The sequence below is a fragment of the Saprolegnia parasitica genome (assembly GCF_000151545.1).
Source record: "Saprolegnia parasitica CBS 223.65 unplaced genomic scaffold supercont2.7, whole genome shotgun sequence".
Classification (NCBI taxonomy): Eukaryota; Oomycota; class Saprolegniomycetes; order Saprolegniales; family Saprolegniaceae; genus Saprolegnia; species Saprolegnia parasitica.
Window position 1 is genome coordinate 81,327 of NW_012156401.1, and position 17,606 is coordinate 98,932.

General features: G+C 61.8%; 2 protein-coding genes across 2 annotated transcripts; both read right to left on the minus strand.

Annotated features, from left to right (window-relative positions):
• Positions 1 to 389: 389 nt before the first annotated feature.
• On the minus strand, positions 390 to 14,103 carry SPRG_02731 (hypothetical protein; the record flags this gene model as incomplete). Its single annotated transcript, XM_012341318.1, has 17 exons — positions 390 to 454; positions 502 to 577; positions 624 to 717; positions 763 to 851; positions 922 to 1,437; positions 1,485 to 1,515; positions 1,559 to 1,707; positions 1,750 to 1,902; positions 1,942 to 2,085; positions 2,129 to 2,281; positions 2,331 to 2,519; positions 2,570 to 2,842; positions 2,897 to 6,058; positions 6,107 to 6,352; positions 6,404 to 12,538; positions 12,590 to 13,345; positions 13,435 to 14,103. 17 exons carry the CDS (start codon positions 14,101 to 14,103, stop codon positions 390 to 392), a joined length of 12,900 nt encoding a protein of 4,299 aa, XP_012196708.1.
• Positions 14,104 to 14,321: 218 nt separating this feature from the next.
• Positions 14,322 to 16,448, minus strand: SPRG_02732 (hypothetical protein). Its single transcript, XM_012341319.1, has 2 exons — positions 16,327 to 16,448; positions 14,322 to 16,280 (listed from the first exon to the last, which is right to left on the minus strand). The coding sequence occupies exons 1-2, from the start codon at positions 16,432 to 16,434 to the stop codon at positions 14,370 to 14,372; spliced, it is 2,019 nt and encodes a 672-aa protein (XP_012196709.1). The 5' UTR covers positions 16,435 to 16,448; the 3' UTR covers positions 14,322 to 14,369.
• Positions 16,449 to 17,606: the final 1,158 nt, after the last annotated feature.

The following is a 17,606-nucleotide window of genomic DNA, read 5'->3' on the forward strand; positions in this document are numbered from 1 at the left end:
GCAGTGATGGGCCATGATAGGTGGCGAAACCTGCCATGAAGCTCCCTTCTTGACTTCTTCCGACGCGGAGGAATTCACTTGCTACGTCCAGCCCGACCGAAGCAGGTGATATGCCAGTGCTTTTCTGCATTTCTGTGGGGCTGCTGACAACAAGGCCATGCGAGCTGGCCATGAAATACTGTACGTTCTTGGGAATGGAGCTGGCTTGGCTACCGCCGCCAGCGAAAGGATGCAAGAGGCCCGTTTCCGTCCCAGCGTTCTCCAGCTGCGATGACGACGTCGCTTCCAAGGCGAGTGCCTGCAATCTGACGGCGCGTCGTGCTCATTGGTGCGAGAGATTGCACATGCAGGACAGTATATAAAGCACGGGTGCCACGGTTCGATCCTCGCTACAGCAGACCGACGTGGGCCACGTGCACGTCGCTGGCATCGTGCGTCAAAAAGAGCTGCATCTCTAGATCAAGCATCGAGCGTTCATGACTTGAGCAACAACAATCGTACCAGCGGCATGCAGGATCGGCGGGTGCATGATGACGGCTTGGAGGTAGACGCTCAGCGCGTCCTGCCGCGCCTTGACCTAGCCCGCGCCGTTAAAACGCCATCCAATATTCATAAAATAGTACGATGGATGCGCGGGTAGAAAAGAAGAGGTGGCGCGGCGGCAACGGAGGCAACGAGGTCATATCGACCAGCTGCTGCAGCGTCTCGTGGAGTTCCCTACAAAAAATGGTTAAAAAGTATCAAACTATCATGATGGGCGACCGAAATTCGCTAAAGCGCCGGAAGACCGTCCACTGGTACGGACCGCCAAGCACGAGCAGCCGAAAGACAGAGAAGGACGCGAGCACGTCGTACACAGCAGTTGTGTCAAGGCCACCTTTCACATCTCAAGAATACGAAAAATCGCAGGAAAAAGGATATCGAAGGGCGGTGGGGCACACGGGCGCGGGCGTCCTTGTTGTCAATGTGGCAGAGCTCGACACGGATCGATCGGATCGGCTGGCTTTGGAGGTCCGTGGCCGAAAGCTCCAAAACCACTTTTTCAGCGCCAGGGTCCGTCACAGCACTCCCGTCCACCGACGCTTCGGTGCTACGGCCCTTCTTCTCCAAGTTCAAGAGCACGTAGCGTGTCTCTTGGAGTCCGCTGCTGCCGCGGAGATGCTCGACAGCGACTTGAAAGAGCCGCGGCGACGCATGGCACGGGACCGTGTAGAGCTTCTTGGCAGCGGTCACGCGCAGCGTCTGGTCGACGGCCTCAACGACCAAGGTCGAGTCGAGCGCGAGCTCCCAGAGCGGGTGACCTTTCGCGAGACACGTGATGCGCTTGTTGGTAAGGAGCACAAGACCGCGGTTGGCTTCGTCGCCATACTCGACATGATAGACGTACTCGTCCTCGAGGCCCGTGAGGAGCATGAGCGCACTGCCCTTGGCTTCCCGCTACGAATAGAAGCTCATGACAACATGCTTCGTGCAATGCGATGTACCTCCGAGTAGGCGACAAGGACACCGTCCGATCTAACGACAACATCGTTTCCATCGCAACATGAGCAAACGGTACCCAAAACGGCGCGGGAGGCGAACGCGACTCGACCCGCGGCGCTCGAGGCGGGCGTCCATCGACTCGGCCGTGACTTTAACACCGTGCGAGACACTCGTGAGCAAGTCGAGGACGCCAGCCGTGGGCTTGACAAGCAGTCCCGCAAATCCCTACGACAAGCCTTGAATCGACTCGGTACCAAGCGTCGGTACCTTGCCAAGACCGACAATGAAGCCACCGGCGCCGTCGTTGGCGGCACCGACCACGGGTTCGACGACGACACCGCGCACGCCTTCCCAGATACCACCGGCGAGGTCCTTGCCGCCTTCGAGAATGCCGTCGCCCAGATGCGAAATCGTGGTTGCCTAGCCCGCGTTGGAACCGGTCGGAACCAGAGACGGTACTTGTTTGAGAGCACGTTGCTGGCGTTGGGTGTTGTACTCGTTGTCCATCGCCAACATCGCAATGCCTTTTCCGAGCGTCTCGGTGATCTTGCCCGTCGTGTGGAAGATCCCAACGGCCGTGTTGCGCAAGAGGCTCTTGGAGCCCTACCGCGAGTATCAAGTTTGTATCAAGACGCAAGCAACGTGCCTTGGTCATGCCCGTCCGGAGGTTCTCAATGCGCAAGCCCGACTCGTCTTCGAGGAGCATCTGCGCCGGCGTGAAGAAGAAGTCGCGGACGCCTGTGCCGAGTGTGCTCACGAGCCCGATCGGGTTGCCGAGCACGTCGACCGACCCGACAATCTGCATGAAAACCATCAATGTATCAACATATCAAGATCGAACGATGTACCTTGTACCAGGACCGCAGGCCATAGTGCAAGTAGTGCTGCATGACGTAGAAGCCGAGCGCATACTTGGTTTCAAACACGCTCTCAATGTAGAATTCTGGAATCTCGATCGGGGCGCGGTCTAGATTTGTCACGAGCGCTGTCGCTGCCCCAATGATGTTGCGCAGAAGCGGACTCATTTGCGGCGAGAGCTATCCACACTGTAGTATCCAATCCACTCTCGAGTGTAGAATGTACATACGATCGAGTGCGTCAGCGGCTGGTCGGTCGTGCTGGAAAACGTCACGTTGAGCCGGATCGGACACAGCAGCAGCCAGCGAAGCACGACCTTCTTGTTCTCCTCGAGCATCGAGTCGGTGATGTGGAGCTCGGCGACGAGGTTCTGCGCCGACAGCAGCGCATAGACCGACGACGCGCGCGGAGCCAGTGCCGGCGCCTGGAAGCTCCAGTCAATGTTGGAGAAGACCCGCGCGATCGCAACGAGCAGGAAGTCCTCGACCTTGATCTCGAGCTCCTACCACATATGTACACTATTGTCGTATACCGAAACATATTGTCATATGTGTACCTGGAGCTGGGCAAAAATGTACTCGAAGTGCATGACCGCGGGCAGGACGTTGACGACGGCCATAAACTGGACCGTGGGCATGGCCTCGCTGCCGCTTTGTCGCACCGGCGCGAGCGTCACGGGGTAGTTGGTATCGACGAGTTGGTTGTCGAGCTGCACGTGGTCGAGGCGGACGTTGATCACTTGCCGATTGTCCGAGACAACGCCGTAGCTCACTTGGATGCCCGGCACGTCGGGCGACCCCGTCAGCGACGCGCAGAGCACCTCTTCGTTGAGGTCGACAAGCGAGACAAAGACCGGACCGACGTCGATCTGGGCGTACAACGACAGCGACGGCGCAACCTCGTCCAATGGCTTGACCAGCTCCCACTTGAGCGCGATGCGAAGGTGGCCCACGATACGGAGCTCGCTACCGGCAGTCGACGTCGGTAGAAACTGGTACAAGGCGCAGATGCGCTCGTGGGCGTGCTCGACGCGGACCCAGTCGTCGTCGTCGTCCGGGATGCGCACCCAGCAAATCGCAATCAGCGTGTCGGTCTGCCGATGCTGCTTGCTGTGGTCGAGGTCGTCCAGGATCGCATCTTCCCCAAAGAAATACAAGAACGGAAGGACACTCGCTTCCTTCTCTTCGCTGACGCCGTGGTCCTTCTCGCGCAGCCGCTCGTAGAAGCGCACCTTGAGGTACCCATCCGCCTTGGCGTCGGCAAAGATGAGCCTTCGGTTCCACTCGATGTCGACCACCGGCGCGTCGTCCGGCGTCGTCGTCGGCGCAAGCGTCAATGTAAACACCGCCGCGTCGCTCCGCGCGGCTTCGATCGCAGCGAACGCGGCATCTTTCGAGAGGTTCAGAATCGTGTGGCGGTTGACGGCTTGGACGCGGTCGCCGATGCGGATGCGCCCGTCCTTGTAGTAGAGACCGCTCTGCCCGTCGCAGTCGACGCCGTGGATGTGCACGTGGCCGTCGGCGTACACCAAGTCGAGGCCGAGCGCATGGCCACCGAGAAAGTCGAGAACCACCGGCGTCTCGCGCCGCGTCGGCGTCACCGCGTCGTCTTTCGGCAACACTGGCGTCGTGCACCGTGTCGAGACGTCCGACTCGATTGCGCAGTAGTAGTTGTGCGTCAACTGCAACGGCAGCGGCGACGAGACGTGCAAGACGACCACGCTGAGCTGCTTCTTCTCGTCCAGAAGCGTATCGTCGCTTGCCGTGCTTGTCGCGGTGCTAAAGCTCGTGAGGCTGCGCCGGTCGCCATCGGCGCTCGACTCGAGGTCGGCGACATCCAGCGACGCCGCCTCGAGCACCAGCTGGAACCGGTCCCGGCACCCCAGTGCCATTGCAACGTCGGCGCGGACAAGAGTCGCGATTAGAACCTCTTCGTGGACCTCGATCATCGATGCCTCCGACGGTGAGAGGGACAAAAGAAGGTGCACGGACGCGGATGACGGCATGCCCGTCACGCTCGACGTCAGTGGACACCACACGTCCAGCGTCGTTGGACGACACTTTGAGTCACAGAGAAGACCGAGTTCAAGCTCACAATACCCGAGGAGCGTACTCCCAAAGATGGCGTCGGCGTCGCGAACTTCAAGGCGGAGCACGCTCTGGGCAGCCGCAGGAAGGGCACCGCGCACCGGGTCCGTCTCTTGCGGCAGCCAAATCGGCGAGATCGCTTGCTTTTGCGGGAACACCTCTTTCGAGCGACCGTGCAAGTGGATCTTGACAAACGGCCGGAAGGTCTCGCGCGTCGTTGGAAGGAGGCTGCCAAGGCGCCGTGCCTCGAGGACATAGAGACACAGCGCGTAGCGGTCGCTGTCGATCGTCTCTGGCCATGCGACACTGCTTGGTATAGGTGCCAGCACCTGCGCCGTCTGCGCGAGGCGCCGGAGAATGTGCTTCCAGTCCTTCAACAGCATCGACTGCCGCTTGTGCGTGTGGGCCTCCGAGGTGCCAGGCAGCATATCCGTGATGACGATCGACTTGGTCGTGCCGTCCATAAGCATGTCGACCCACACCCGGCGCTTCCCGACCTGGATGACGGGCAGTCGGTGCGGCTTGTCAAAGGTCACCTCGATGTTGACGAGCGCATCGTGCGGCACGAGCTCGAGCTCCTTCATCGGCGACGACGAGAGCAGCGTGCTCTGCAGCTGGAGGCACACGGTCGGGTTGTTGCGTGGCACGTCGGGGACGTACGCGAGCGAGGTCAATGGTGGTAGCACATCGAGGCTCTGGTAGGCGTGCGAGGACGCGTCCTGCTTTTGCCACAACACCACGCGGAACCGTGTGCAGTCGTTGCGGACAATGTACGGGATCGGCAACGAGACATCGGGGTGCGAGTCGACGGCTGCGTGGAGCACGACCACAAGCATCGGTTCCTGAAGCTGGATCGCGACATGCAGCATGTGCGCCGTCGGGTGGTCGTGAACCCCGCAGTCGGTGTAGACGTCGTGCGTCGGCGGTGGCGCGTGCATCTTGAGCATAAAGTCGCCGACGACCGCCATCTCGAATGCATGCGTCCACATCGTCGGTCGCCCGCCGCCCGTGGGCAGCCACCGGACTTGGACTTTCTGGTCGTGGTCGCTCTCCCAGTGAAAGAACGCTTGGTCGCAGGGCGCGAGACGCGTCACGGAACGGGACCCGCTTTGCGTCACCTCGAGCGTGGCGTCGACCGACTTGTTGACAAGGAGGTACCGAGGCGTAAAGGTGACGACGGTCGTCCGCGAGAACCGACCGGGGCCTTGGTCGAGGCGAACACCGAGCGCAAACTCGGTCGTGGCGCTGGCCTTGGGCTTCTCTTCGGCGATGCCCATGAGCGACGACAAGTGCTTTGAGAGCCGCGTGCCAACGTTCTTAAGGCCGATGTGCGTCCGGTGCAAGCTCAGCGGCGCCCGCGTTCCGACGGCCGAGAGGTCGATCGCCGTTGATGTCCACTGCGCCGACCCATCCAGTACCTTGGCGCTCACGACCGACGTCATCGACGCCATTGTAAGTGGATTCTTGACGAAAAATGCTTCGTCCGGCGACGGCGCCACGAGCCGCTGCGGGAGAAGGCTCGTTGATGGCGTGTCAAAGTGGAGCCCGAGGTCCGACCGGTCGATGAACCAATACTCTGCGTAGAGGCGGCAGGCCACGGGGCCGTCTCGGTGCGGCGTCCGATCGCTCGTCTAGTCCATAGCGTTTAGCGAAGACAAGGATGGAAGAGGGTGTACTACCTGCAGAGGGTCGCAGAGGTCGACCACAACGACGCAGTTGGTACCGAGGGTTGCGTACTGTCGCTGATTCGCCAACTTGGGGCCAAAGATCCACACCAGATCGGTGGAGCGCGGGAGCTCGACGCTCGGCACGGCGAGGCTCAGTGCGATCGAGACGTCTTGCCGCATGTCGACCACACACATGGACGCGCAGCTGCCCGAGTCAATGGCTCCCATCGCGATCTCTTGCCGGCCGTCCTTGGACTCCTAGTTTTAAGCGATTTAGAACGTGTGGATTATTGCAGGACGACGACGTACGTGCAGCAAATAATACGTGGCGGGCCACGGCAAGAGATTCTCCACACTCAATGGCGCGTGGAGCGAGAAACTCCGATCCAAGTCGGCGCTGCTGGCGACGACGAGCATATTGTACGGCGGCAAGTGCACACCGCCCGATGTGTGCGACGGGTACGCCCGCCAGAAGAACGTGACCGTATCGACAATGTGTCCGATCTTGGCCTTCTCATGCGGCGCCTTCTTGGCCGCGGCCACGAGCGTGCGCCACGCCAGCGGCAAGCACGGGTCCAATTGGCCGTCGTCGAGCCGCGGGCACAGCGTCACGTAGCCGTCCTTGAGCGCCTGCACAGGTACGTACGTCGACGCGCCGGCGCTCAGCAGAAACGGCGGGGCCTTGGGCGTGTCATAGTGCACGTCCACGGGCACCCCGAGCAGGTTGCGCAGCTGCACCGCCGACCGAATGCGTAAAATCAGCGTGCCTTTCTCCGCGACCGTCTCGCCCAAGAGCGGCTGGTCGGGGTGGAACTGAAAGCAGCTCTTGTGCCCGTGCTCAATCGGCACCAGCATCGGCTTCTTGTCGTACTTGAGCCACAGCAGGCGGCGCATCGGCGCCATGACGATACCCGCGGGAGCTTCGTGTGCCAACATGCTCGTGGGCACGCAGCTGCCGCTCAGCACGGGCGTCCACTGCAAGCGCGATCCACTCTCCGTGCTTTCCGAAACGACCGTGTCGACCATCGCATACGCTAGCGGGACGCCGCTTTGGTTGTCGACGTAGACGTTGGAGCCAAAGGTCTCGGCGCGCGCCGAGTCCTGCCGCCGGTGCTGCGTGAAGAGCTCGAGCCCGTGGAAGAGCACGTGCAGGTTGTTGCGCGAGACGTTGAGCGCGATGCCTGATGGCACCGTCAGCAAGAGCGTGTCGCCCGGTCGCGACGCCTCGCATTGGAGCAAGTCGCGCTGGATTTGTTGCTTGGTCTCAAACGCCCGCCGTGCAATCGAGGTAAAGAGGTGGGTCGTTGCCGTCGGAATCGCACATTGGGGGGTGCTCGGGCACGCAAGCACGCTGTCTTCGTAGAGGCAGACGTCGCAGACAACGCCGCCGTGCGCGTGATAGGCGACATGCACGGGAAACTCTTCGAGAATCGGCTCCCACACGGCGAGGCGGCGGTTGTACGCCTGAAGGTTCATGCCGAGATGCAAGAAAAGCGACGCGCGGCGTCGCTGCGTCTGGAGCGTCATCGCAATCGGCACAACTTCGGCATGCAGCAGCGGGAGATGCATGTTGTTCATATCATTGAGCACCGTGAGGCGAACGCCAGGCACGGCGATCTGCGCCGAGACGACGCGGAAGTGATCACTGAGGCCGTCGATCGGGTGCGCCGCATCGCTCTCCACGTCATCGGTCGCCACGCCGCCGTCGTCGTCGTCGTCGTCCTGCGAGTGCAGCGCAAACACGACCGGCGCGTCACCCATACCGTTAAACATAAGATACCCACCGTGGGTCGCATGGGCGCGCTGCGCCGCTGCCTCTTTGAGTCGCACGGGCGCCGGGTTGGGGTCGTACAGTGTGACGCCTTCGAGCTCGACGCTGTCGCTATAATGCACGGCGGTGCGGTCGGCGTTGAAGATGGTCGTGCCGGCTTGCCAGAGGCGGCACTCGAAGCGCCCGCCACCGCCCTCGGGGCCGAGGTACCCGGACGCGCCGAGCGCATCGTACTTGGCCACAAAGGTCCCGTTGCGATCTTGAAGGACGACGGCATCGCCAAACCGGATTGTGTCGCCGACGGAGGCGTCGTTGCTCGGCGCCGGCAAGAGTGTGAACGTCATCTCTTCAAACGACGCCTCGTACCCGGACGGCACGGGTGGCATCATGATGTACTTGCGCCAATGGCCCGAGTAGTATCCGAGGGCGTCTTTCGACTGAAAGTACCCGCGCGGCGTAAACAACACAAACTTGATGCGGGCGTCGCCATAGCGCACGGGACGCCGCGGCGCCGGTGGCGACGTCACGTGCGACGGCAGCGTCACCGGCGCTGCCTCGGGCACCGGCGTGGACGTAGCCGTTGGCGGTGGCGGTGGCGGCGAAAGGGCAGCCAGCGCCGCGAACAGCGTCGTATAATCCATGTACCCACAGCGCAAGACGATGACTTGGTCGATGCTGACGTGGCCCACGAGCGTCTGTGCGATGTAGGCTCCGCCGGCGTGGATCGTGATGGGCTTGAGAATGCCGTCGGCTTCGAGCTCGAGCAGCTTGGAGCTGGCTTGCACTTGAGACAACATGACGTCAACGCGGACACCGTGGATCGTGTCGACGGAGACCGTCAAGGATGCATGCCACTGCAGACGAAGCAGCCGCGAGTCGTCGCGGGCGAGGTTCTCGACCAAAACGACCGACGCGGCCGCGCACGTGAAGCGCAGTCGCACCGCGGGGTAGGGTCCATCCATGCTCGCCTTGCCTGGCACGTCGGCGGTGACGGGCGTCTCGTCCGCGTCGTCCGCACTCGAACGCGGCGCCACAGGCACAAAAAACTGACTCAGGTGCCGCAAGAGCGGCGACGGGTAGAAGGAAAGGCCGTAGAGTCCCACATCCAATCGCCACGCCGTCTCGTCGTCGTCGTCGTCGGGGCCCGGTCGCGCTTCGGGGCTCGCCACCCGATCAAAGAGATGAGACTCTCGGTCGTTGCCGTGGGCCACGGTGAGGACCAATGCGTCTCCGTCGTCATCGGTGTGCCGAAGCGCAATGAGCGACCGATACGGCGGCGCGACGGCGTCGATCCGGCGCGAATCACTGACGACGACCTCGCGCACACGCAAACTCGCCTTCAGAGCACTGTCCCGTGAAATCAATGACGCTTCGATCGCCCGCAGGTGCAGACGCGCCATCGACGCCACGTCGTCGGACGCGAGCGTTGCCATCGAGAGGTCGCCCGTCGACGTCGGCTGGTAGCCACTGTCACCGTTGCACAACTCCATCGAGAGCTCGGGGATCGAGACGCGGATCGATAGGTACGATGCGGGCGGCGCGGGTGCGGCGCGCGGATACGACGACGTCGGCGCGCGCTGCTGCTTGGGCACCTCGTTGACGTTGGACGACGGCGCCGACAAGAGAAAAGCGTATTGCTCTTGCGAACACACGAACCGGATCGGTGTCGCCTGGATCGTCACCGACGTCCCGTGGGCCAAGTCGACGACGAGGTCGAAGCGGGTGCCTCCGAGCAAGCTCGTCGACTGGTCGTGAATCGTCGTCACGACGCGGACACCCGCGGCATCGATCGCGAGCGTCGTCAAGCGGGCGTTGCGCAGCACCTTGTCCATCGTCGAGTGCCCGTCCATGTCCGTCACGGCCGGTCCGTTCGATACGCGTAGTGCGTCGAGTCGAAGCGTAATCGCATCCTTGGACGACGAATCGCGGGGCATTTCAAGGACGCTGTCATGAACCTCAATCTGAATCGACGGAAACGTCGAGACCGCCGACACGTCCGAATCGTCGTCTTGGGCGTCCACGACGGACAGACCTGCATCTTGTGACGTCGGGGCCGACGCCAGCTGCGCCAATGTCTCCACAAGAGGCCCGGTCGTCGCGTAGCTCTGGAGTTCGAGAAGGAACCGGTACAAAAAGCAAACATGTGGCGACCGGAGGCAGAGCGAGATGCCAGAGGCGTACCCTGGGTGCCACGACTCTTCAAACGCTTCCGTTCCGAACGCATCGTACGCCATCGTCACCATGGCGCTCTGACGATGGATCGCATGGTGCATCGATGCCGTGGCCGATTCCATGGACCGAGCCACGTCGGCACCAAACATCTCCCGACCTGCGCCGTCGACGATGCGGGCCGTTCGCAGCGATGCCGCCAGCGCGAGAGTCGTCGGCGACTTGGTCAAAAACACGTAAAGACCTTCGACGGCCACGGCCGCGACCACAGTCCCTTCTTCGTCTTCGGTCGGCAGCGTCAGCTGGAAGGACTTGAACTGGAGCTGCACTTGCAGCCACGGCGTGTTGTCGCGGACGGCCGGCTCGACGAGTTCGCGGAGCGTCTCGAGGTACGTCGGGGATGCCACGGCCGTCTGTGCGCACGCGGTTCGGTACGACGCCGAGTCGTCGTCGTCGTCCGATCGCATCCCATAGCTGCTTTGTGATGGAGGCAGTGGGATGGCCCGCGCCGACACTTGACGCTCTAGGACCGGCAATGATGTTACTGCCTCGGGTAGGACGACATGGGCGACGGGACTTTCGAGGCGCACATCGTCCGTGTCGTCGCGCGGACGTCCCGCAAAAAAGAGCAAGAGACGTGAAAGCGTGTCCCGGTGCACGTGCACGTGGACGCCGTCAAGGGCGACGTCGACCGAGACGGGGTACTGAAGCGCTGGCTGCAAAAGTGCGATCGGTGCACTGCCCCACGCCTGCGGATACGCAACCGTTGCCCAGACGTCAGGCGAAACAGCCTCGGGGGGCAGCGGGCGGTCGAGTGACACCATGGTCAGTGCGACGCGAATCAGCGACTGCGCATCCGCCGACGACGACACCATGGTTGGCGCCAACGGTCGCGCATAGTCGTCGACGCAGAGGGACCCAAGACCAAACTCGAGCCGGCGATCAAACGACCGGAGTACAATGTGCGACGTCATGTTGCCGAGGTGCAGACGCACGAGCGGCGCGTCAGCGTACAGCCGGACGTCGACAACGTCAACGGTAAAGACACCGTCGACCACGACGCGCTGCATGAGCTTTTCAAAGTCCGAGACGGATACGGCTTGCGTCAGAGCGCTCGGGCGAGTCGATGCGACCGCTGAGGCCGCGGCGGCGGCCACCGGTGCCATGTCGGGCGTCGGCAGCGCAACGTGGGCAAGATTGCGCTGCACCGAAGCTGCGAGTTGCTGCAAGCGCGCGTAGCTCACCGACGACAAGTGCATGCACACGTGGTCCACGTGGCCGTGGAGCTTGATGAGCGGGATCGTGAGGTCGTCGGGCACGACGCTTGTCTTGAGCGTGCAAAAGATGCTGGCTTGCTCGAGGAGCGGCTTGTCCGTTTCCAGCCGGACATCGGCGCCGTTGATGCGCACTTCAATCACGTCGTGGAGCTGCTCGTCCGGAAGACGAGCGACAAAGTCCTCCAAGGATCGCTCGTGGTCGCCACTTGGAAGCGCCGCCTGCACGTGGCTGCGTGCTTGGAGATGGCCAAAGTACAGCGTCAGCCGCACGGGGTCGTCCAGCGCCGTATCACGGATGCTCTCGACAATCGTAATGATCGGTGACGTCACGTCCACCTGCAGCGAGAGCTTGGTGCGCGCCGCGATCGCTTGGCGCAGTTGCGCGGCACTGTACTGTGTAAACGACTTGGCATTGGCCCACGCGGCATCGTCGAGCTCATGCAAGTCGACGGTCGCTGGCGGCTGCAAGAACGCCGCCGTCGCCAGTACGAACGGCACGCTGAGACGCGCGTCGACGGGCTGCGTCACGAGCGTGAGGCGGACGTCGGCGACCGCGTCATCGAGCGGCGGCAGCTCGATCTTGGCGCTCAGCAACGGCAGCGGCGCTTCGCAGTGCCGGAGCTTGACGCTGCTCATCGCCGCGGCTTCCGGCAGCGTGAGCACCGTCTCCATGGGCACCCGCGCAATGCAACACCGATTCGATGCATCGTCCGAGACTTCGGTCAAGACAAACGTGAGGAGCTCCAGCGATACTTCGGTCGACTTGGCGCGCTGGAGCAGCTGGAGGGCCATCCCCGAGACGTGCAGATCGAGAAGCGATCCGAGCTGAAAGCTGCATTCGCGCAATGCAATGTTGACGCGGTACTGGACGATGGACGACGCAGCTGTCGTTGTCATGGACGCATCGGTGGTCGGGTCAAAGTTGATGGCGTTGTAGAGGTACTGCGTCTCGCTCTGGACGCTGGCGGTCGGCGACGTTGGTGTCGGGTTCGGCGTCGTCGTCGTGCCAAACCAATAGCCATAGCTCCACATGGAGACGTCGGTCGTCGTCGCACTTGCCGACGGTGGCGGCGTCGGCGCCTTCTTCGCCGCTGCAATCGCCTTTTTCGCATCGGACCGACACCCCAAAATGTCGACATTGTCCATGGCGTACTCGAGGTCGTCAAACTCGCGCATGACCTCGCCCCAATGAATGTTACCCGCGGTCTTGGACCCGGTCGACCCGTCCTAGAACAAGGTGAGTCCAGCACAGACCACGAGCACACAATCGGCATGTACATTGAGAAGAAGGTACAGCTCCTTGTAGCGCGCTTTCTGGACGTTCTTGGCGTGTACATGGCTCCAGTTGACCGTCGCGAGCCGCGCCTTGTTGTCCCGACGCACGGCTTCAATCGCAAATCGCCACCACGCCGCCGGGTGCGCCGACACGGACGTGGTCGGGCGCAGGTCCTTGTACGGCTGCTGTCGCCGCTGCAGTGCGACCGCCGACATGAGCGCGAGGAGGCTGTGGTATTGCGCCTGGTGAAGGCGCCACGCGACCCGATCGATCGCGACCTCGACCGTCAAGAACGTGCTGTTCTCTTGCACGACGCGGACGGCCGCAGCGTGGAAGGCGCGCAGGCTCTCGCGCAATGGATCGACGTGGGGCCATTGCAGACAGCTTCGGAGCGAACTTGTCAGCTGGTCGAGCGTCGGCACGTCGTCAAGGTCGAGCGCGTCTTGGGCGAGCGCCCACGCTTCGCAAAAGACAAACGTCAGCGTGTACGCGCGAGGCGGCATGCTCGCGACAAAGGCGCTCCATGCGTCGTCGCCGATCGCATCATGCGTCTCGACGAGCCATGCGATGCCAAGACGCTGGAGCACGCGCTGCGAGAACGCCTTGGGCGGCAGCGGGACGTTGACGCCTCGGTCGTTCATGAGCAGTGACATGCGCATGGTCATGGGCTCGATCAAGCAGCCCGCGGCAGTGTTCTCGTCCCAAAAGCAATTTTGCATCTGGGCGACGAACCGACTCACTTGGTCGTCGTGCGTGATCTAGTTGCCAGATGTGAGTCGATGCACGAGATTCGACTCCAGAGCCTACCGCTTCGTAGTCGTTGGCCAAGTAGACGGCGAGTTTTTACTTCGAGCACCTTGCGCAGGCACGTGGCCGCGTCGACGTCGCGGACCTGCAGCGTGTAGGCACCCGACGCGTCGACCGACTTGACGACGAGCTCGTCGAGCGTGAGCCCGATGACGTAGCTCGCGCGCGGGTCGGAAACCGCGTCTTCGAGTCGAACGTGGATGCGTTCGATCTGGATTTGGACATTGTCGAGGAGTTTGGTCAGGAGACGGGACATGAACGTCGACTGCGCCGGTGACGAAGCTGCGTCCTTCGCTTCCTTTTCCTGCTCGAGCTCGAGCGCCTGGAGCGTCGTGCGCTTGGCTTGCAGCATGTACGCTTTGGCGGCGGCTTGCGTCGTCGCCGACGCCATCGCGGACGCGGTCGACGTCGGCGCGCTCGTCACGCGCGGCCGAAGGAGCAGGTACACGTCCTGTACATGCACCTGGATCGGTTGGCCACCGAGGTTGATGAGCGGGACTTGGAGCTTAAAGTAGCCAATGCAGCCAAAGGCAACCGAGAACGGGAGGCCTTGGAGCAGCGGCTCGAACGCGTCGACCTTGAGGCGCAGCTCGCGTAGCTCGACCTGGCCTTCCCAGACGCTGACGCGGAGCGCCTCTGACTCCTCGTTGAGGTCGACGTACGTCCCGAGGATGCTCTTGAGGAGCGCGTGGAGGTACCCTTCGAGCATCGTCGAATCCCTGCTCTGTATCCTACAGCAATGATAATCTTACCGTCTTTATTAACGTTAAAACGGTAGATTTATCCGTAATTTGCGTCCAGAAGGCACATGCGGCCATGGGCGCTGCCACGTCATATTTCGAAACAAACCCGAAAATTCGAACGCTGTCGAATTTGCACTTTGGCAGCCCCACAATGCATTGATTGAAGTTGCCAGGCGGCAGACTAGGTAAATTACTAATAACGTACAATCGGTGTTGTTTATGGGCTACAACATTAGGACGACGGCGTGTCGTCGTCGCTGGCAGCTTTCCGCGCCGCCTTGGCATCAAGCGACGCTTCGATCCGTCGCAGCTGCTCCGTGAGCATATCGATCTGCTTGGAGTGGCTCCCGAGTGTGTTGACCATCTGACCCTGCTGTTGCTGCAGCTGCTGCTGCGTGCCGGTCGTCTGCTGCAAAAGCTCCATGAGCTTGGTCTCCATGGTGGACGGCGCGGGCGCCGCTGGCGCAATCGCTTCTTGCGTCGGTGTCAGCGCCATCTCCTCGAGTCGCTTCACAATGAGCTTGGCGACGCGGTCGAGGCGGTCGCCGACGCAGGCGCACCGGCCGCGCGCTTCGGCGTCGTAAACTTCAAGGACGCCGATGATGTCGCCCGAGCCAAGGACGAGCGGGCACGACGCGTAGAACCCAATGCCCCACTCGTCGCGCATTGTGTGGTTGCGGCAGAAGCGAAGGTCCGTGGCCACGTCGCGGCAGATGAGCGGGTTCGGCGACATGATCGCATGAGCCGCGAACGCGACGTCACGGGGCACCGTCCGGGGCAGCGTTGGTGGCAGCCCATACTCGTTGACGATATGCAGTGCATCCGCATCGAGAAACCCAAGTACGGCGACCGCGCACTTGGAGGCCGTGGCTGCCATCGAGCAAAGGTGGTCAAAGAGTGCTTCGGCGGGGGCGTGGATGACGCCCGTGGCCGCAAGCGCAGTGAGGCGCAGGTCTTCGTGCGCGCAGACCGGGGCTTTCGGCCACGGGTGGTCCCAATGAAAGTCGAGTGGGTACGTTGTGATCGTCGTCGGTGCGCAGAGGTCGTCGCAGTCGATGCACGACGAGATCGACGACGATGACGACGCCGTCGGAATCCACGTCGACGTGAACGAAGCGGTCTTCGCGTCGGTCGGGCGCGGCGAGTCGCGGCAGGCGCCACAGACGCGGACGTTGACCATGCCACCGCCGATGAGAAGGTTCGTGTACGCGCCGCACGTGCTACAGACGACGCCGCCGCAGACACGGCAGTGGTGCTTGCGCCGGAGCGCCGAGAAGCCCTTGTCGCAGCGCTCGCATTTCTTGATCGGGTCCGGGTTGGTCCACTCGGCCTGCGGCAGGAGCGTAATCTCGCGCGTTAAGAACGACGACGCGACCGACGACGCGACCGACGACTGCTCGTCCGAGTGCCCAGAGACCATTGAGTGCATCGTCGCGCGGGCTTCGTCGCCCGAGTGCGTCGACCGGATGCTCTGTGCGCGTGTATGACCCGACGCGAACGTGGCCGACGACGCCGACCGGTCGTGGCCGCCGGCAAAGTTGATCCAAAACTTGTTGGTTTCCAAAAGCGAGTTGAACGCGTCAATGACCACGTGCGTCTTTTGGTTGTGCGTAAAGCAGTAGAGCTCGTGCTGGCTAAAGTCATGGCTCCACAAAATGTGGTGGATCAGGTTCTTCGCCAGAAGCCGCTCCAGAATCCGATGGCCCTCGATCAGCGTCGCCGCGTACCCGAGCTCGACGAGCGTCTTCATGGCATCTTCGCCGCTGAACGAAAGCGCGTGCAGCATCGGCTTGGACTTGCTAACCTTGGTCGAAAGCGGCCGCTTGAGCTGCGGCACGTGTGCCTCCAGCGCGTCCCGGGCCTCCTCGAATTCGTGGTAGCGTGGAAACGCCCCCGACTCGAACCTCGAGAGTATTGTAATGTTGTGCGAGAGCGCTGCGACCCAGCTATCGCGCTCGCGCTTCGAAGAGAATCGCAACGACCACTCGAGCGTCGGTAGAATGCCGCCCGAGCACACAAGGTCAAAGCGCCTTGGAAAGTTTTCGAGGTCGGCGAGGTTCTTGAAAGCGACGCCGGCGCCGATCTCAATGGCCGCGGACCGCACGTTGGTATCCTCCTTCTTGTACAAGGCCAGCCATCGGCCCTATAAGATGCTCCATAAGATGGGAGGAAAACAAGCATGGCGGTACCTCGAGCTTGGCGAAGACGAGCGCCCATGACGAGAACGGCCCCGACTTGTACTTGAACTCGAACGTGCCGCGCTTCTCGGCGAGCGGCGGCGGCGACTCGGTCGTCATGTGTCAAAATGCAGAGTTGCCACTTGTGTGATCCAACGCCCACGGTCGGGTGCGCCAGCTGGTCCTGGCGAATGGCACCGATGCAACGGGTGCCACCCGCCATTATTATAGCATCCATGCTCTCCACATACAAATGACAGTATTAAATATTGTATTACGCGGCCAATGGCCCGACGGCCGCTTCAACTTCATCCAACTCGGTGCGTAAAATCTGGCGCCAATATGCATTTCACGCGCTCGACCAGTTGCTTGCTGGAAAGGACTGCACGGGGCGAGGGTTGGTACGCACCACAGCCGTGTTCGTAGGGCAACGACGAGCTGATAAATGACGCGGCTGTGCCGAGGTTAGTGTAGAGGGTACTGTCGTACGCAGGGTATAGCGTGAGAGGTAGCGATGGAAGAGCGGCAATTATTTGACCTCGTCACGCCAGCTGCCCGCCAATATCACGGGCGTGATGTCTCGCACAAAATATGCAGTCTACAAACTTAGCGCGTCTGAGACGCGAGAGCGTTCGTACGCGGCACGGCGCGCCTGTCCCACTGCGCGCAGCCACGTGGCCGCGCTGTACATGCCCTTGTGTGTCTTCAGGTCCATCACAATATCCGCTAGAAGAGGCAATTGCACTGTACTGGGTTCGGCGCTTTGAGGTTTAAGATTGCACTTTGAGTTTGCACTTGTTCGACGACGGACCAGCTTCAACACTTCAGCGCAACACCACTCTACCTGTAGCCAGCTCGCGTGACAAGCGTGGATCGGCGGTGATCTGGCTTTTCAGTGATTACCGTCGGGTTGGGACCGCGCTTTAGGTACAAAGCGAGCACCTATGCAGTCTCCAGATCACTGCAAGCCAACCACGAGTGACGGCGCGGTGTCGGGAGCGCGACGTGCACTGCACCATGACGCGTGTCTAAGCGCCGCCTTGCTAGCGCCTTCTACGCGTACAAAATGCCACGTTCATTCCAAGTGCTTTGCATAGTTTGGAATGCGCTGGAAAGGCCTGGACTTGTTGCCAGATTCGACAGTGGGTTTTCATGGGTGTCATGTTGCTGATGGGCGTTCTTTGCAGGGGCTCATTGTACTACTGCTGATGACTACTGCTGCAAACCTCGGTGCCGACGCGTCTCGGTGCCATAGCACGGCCAGCTACCACGGCCTTCATCGCCACAAAGAC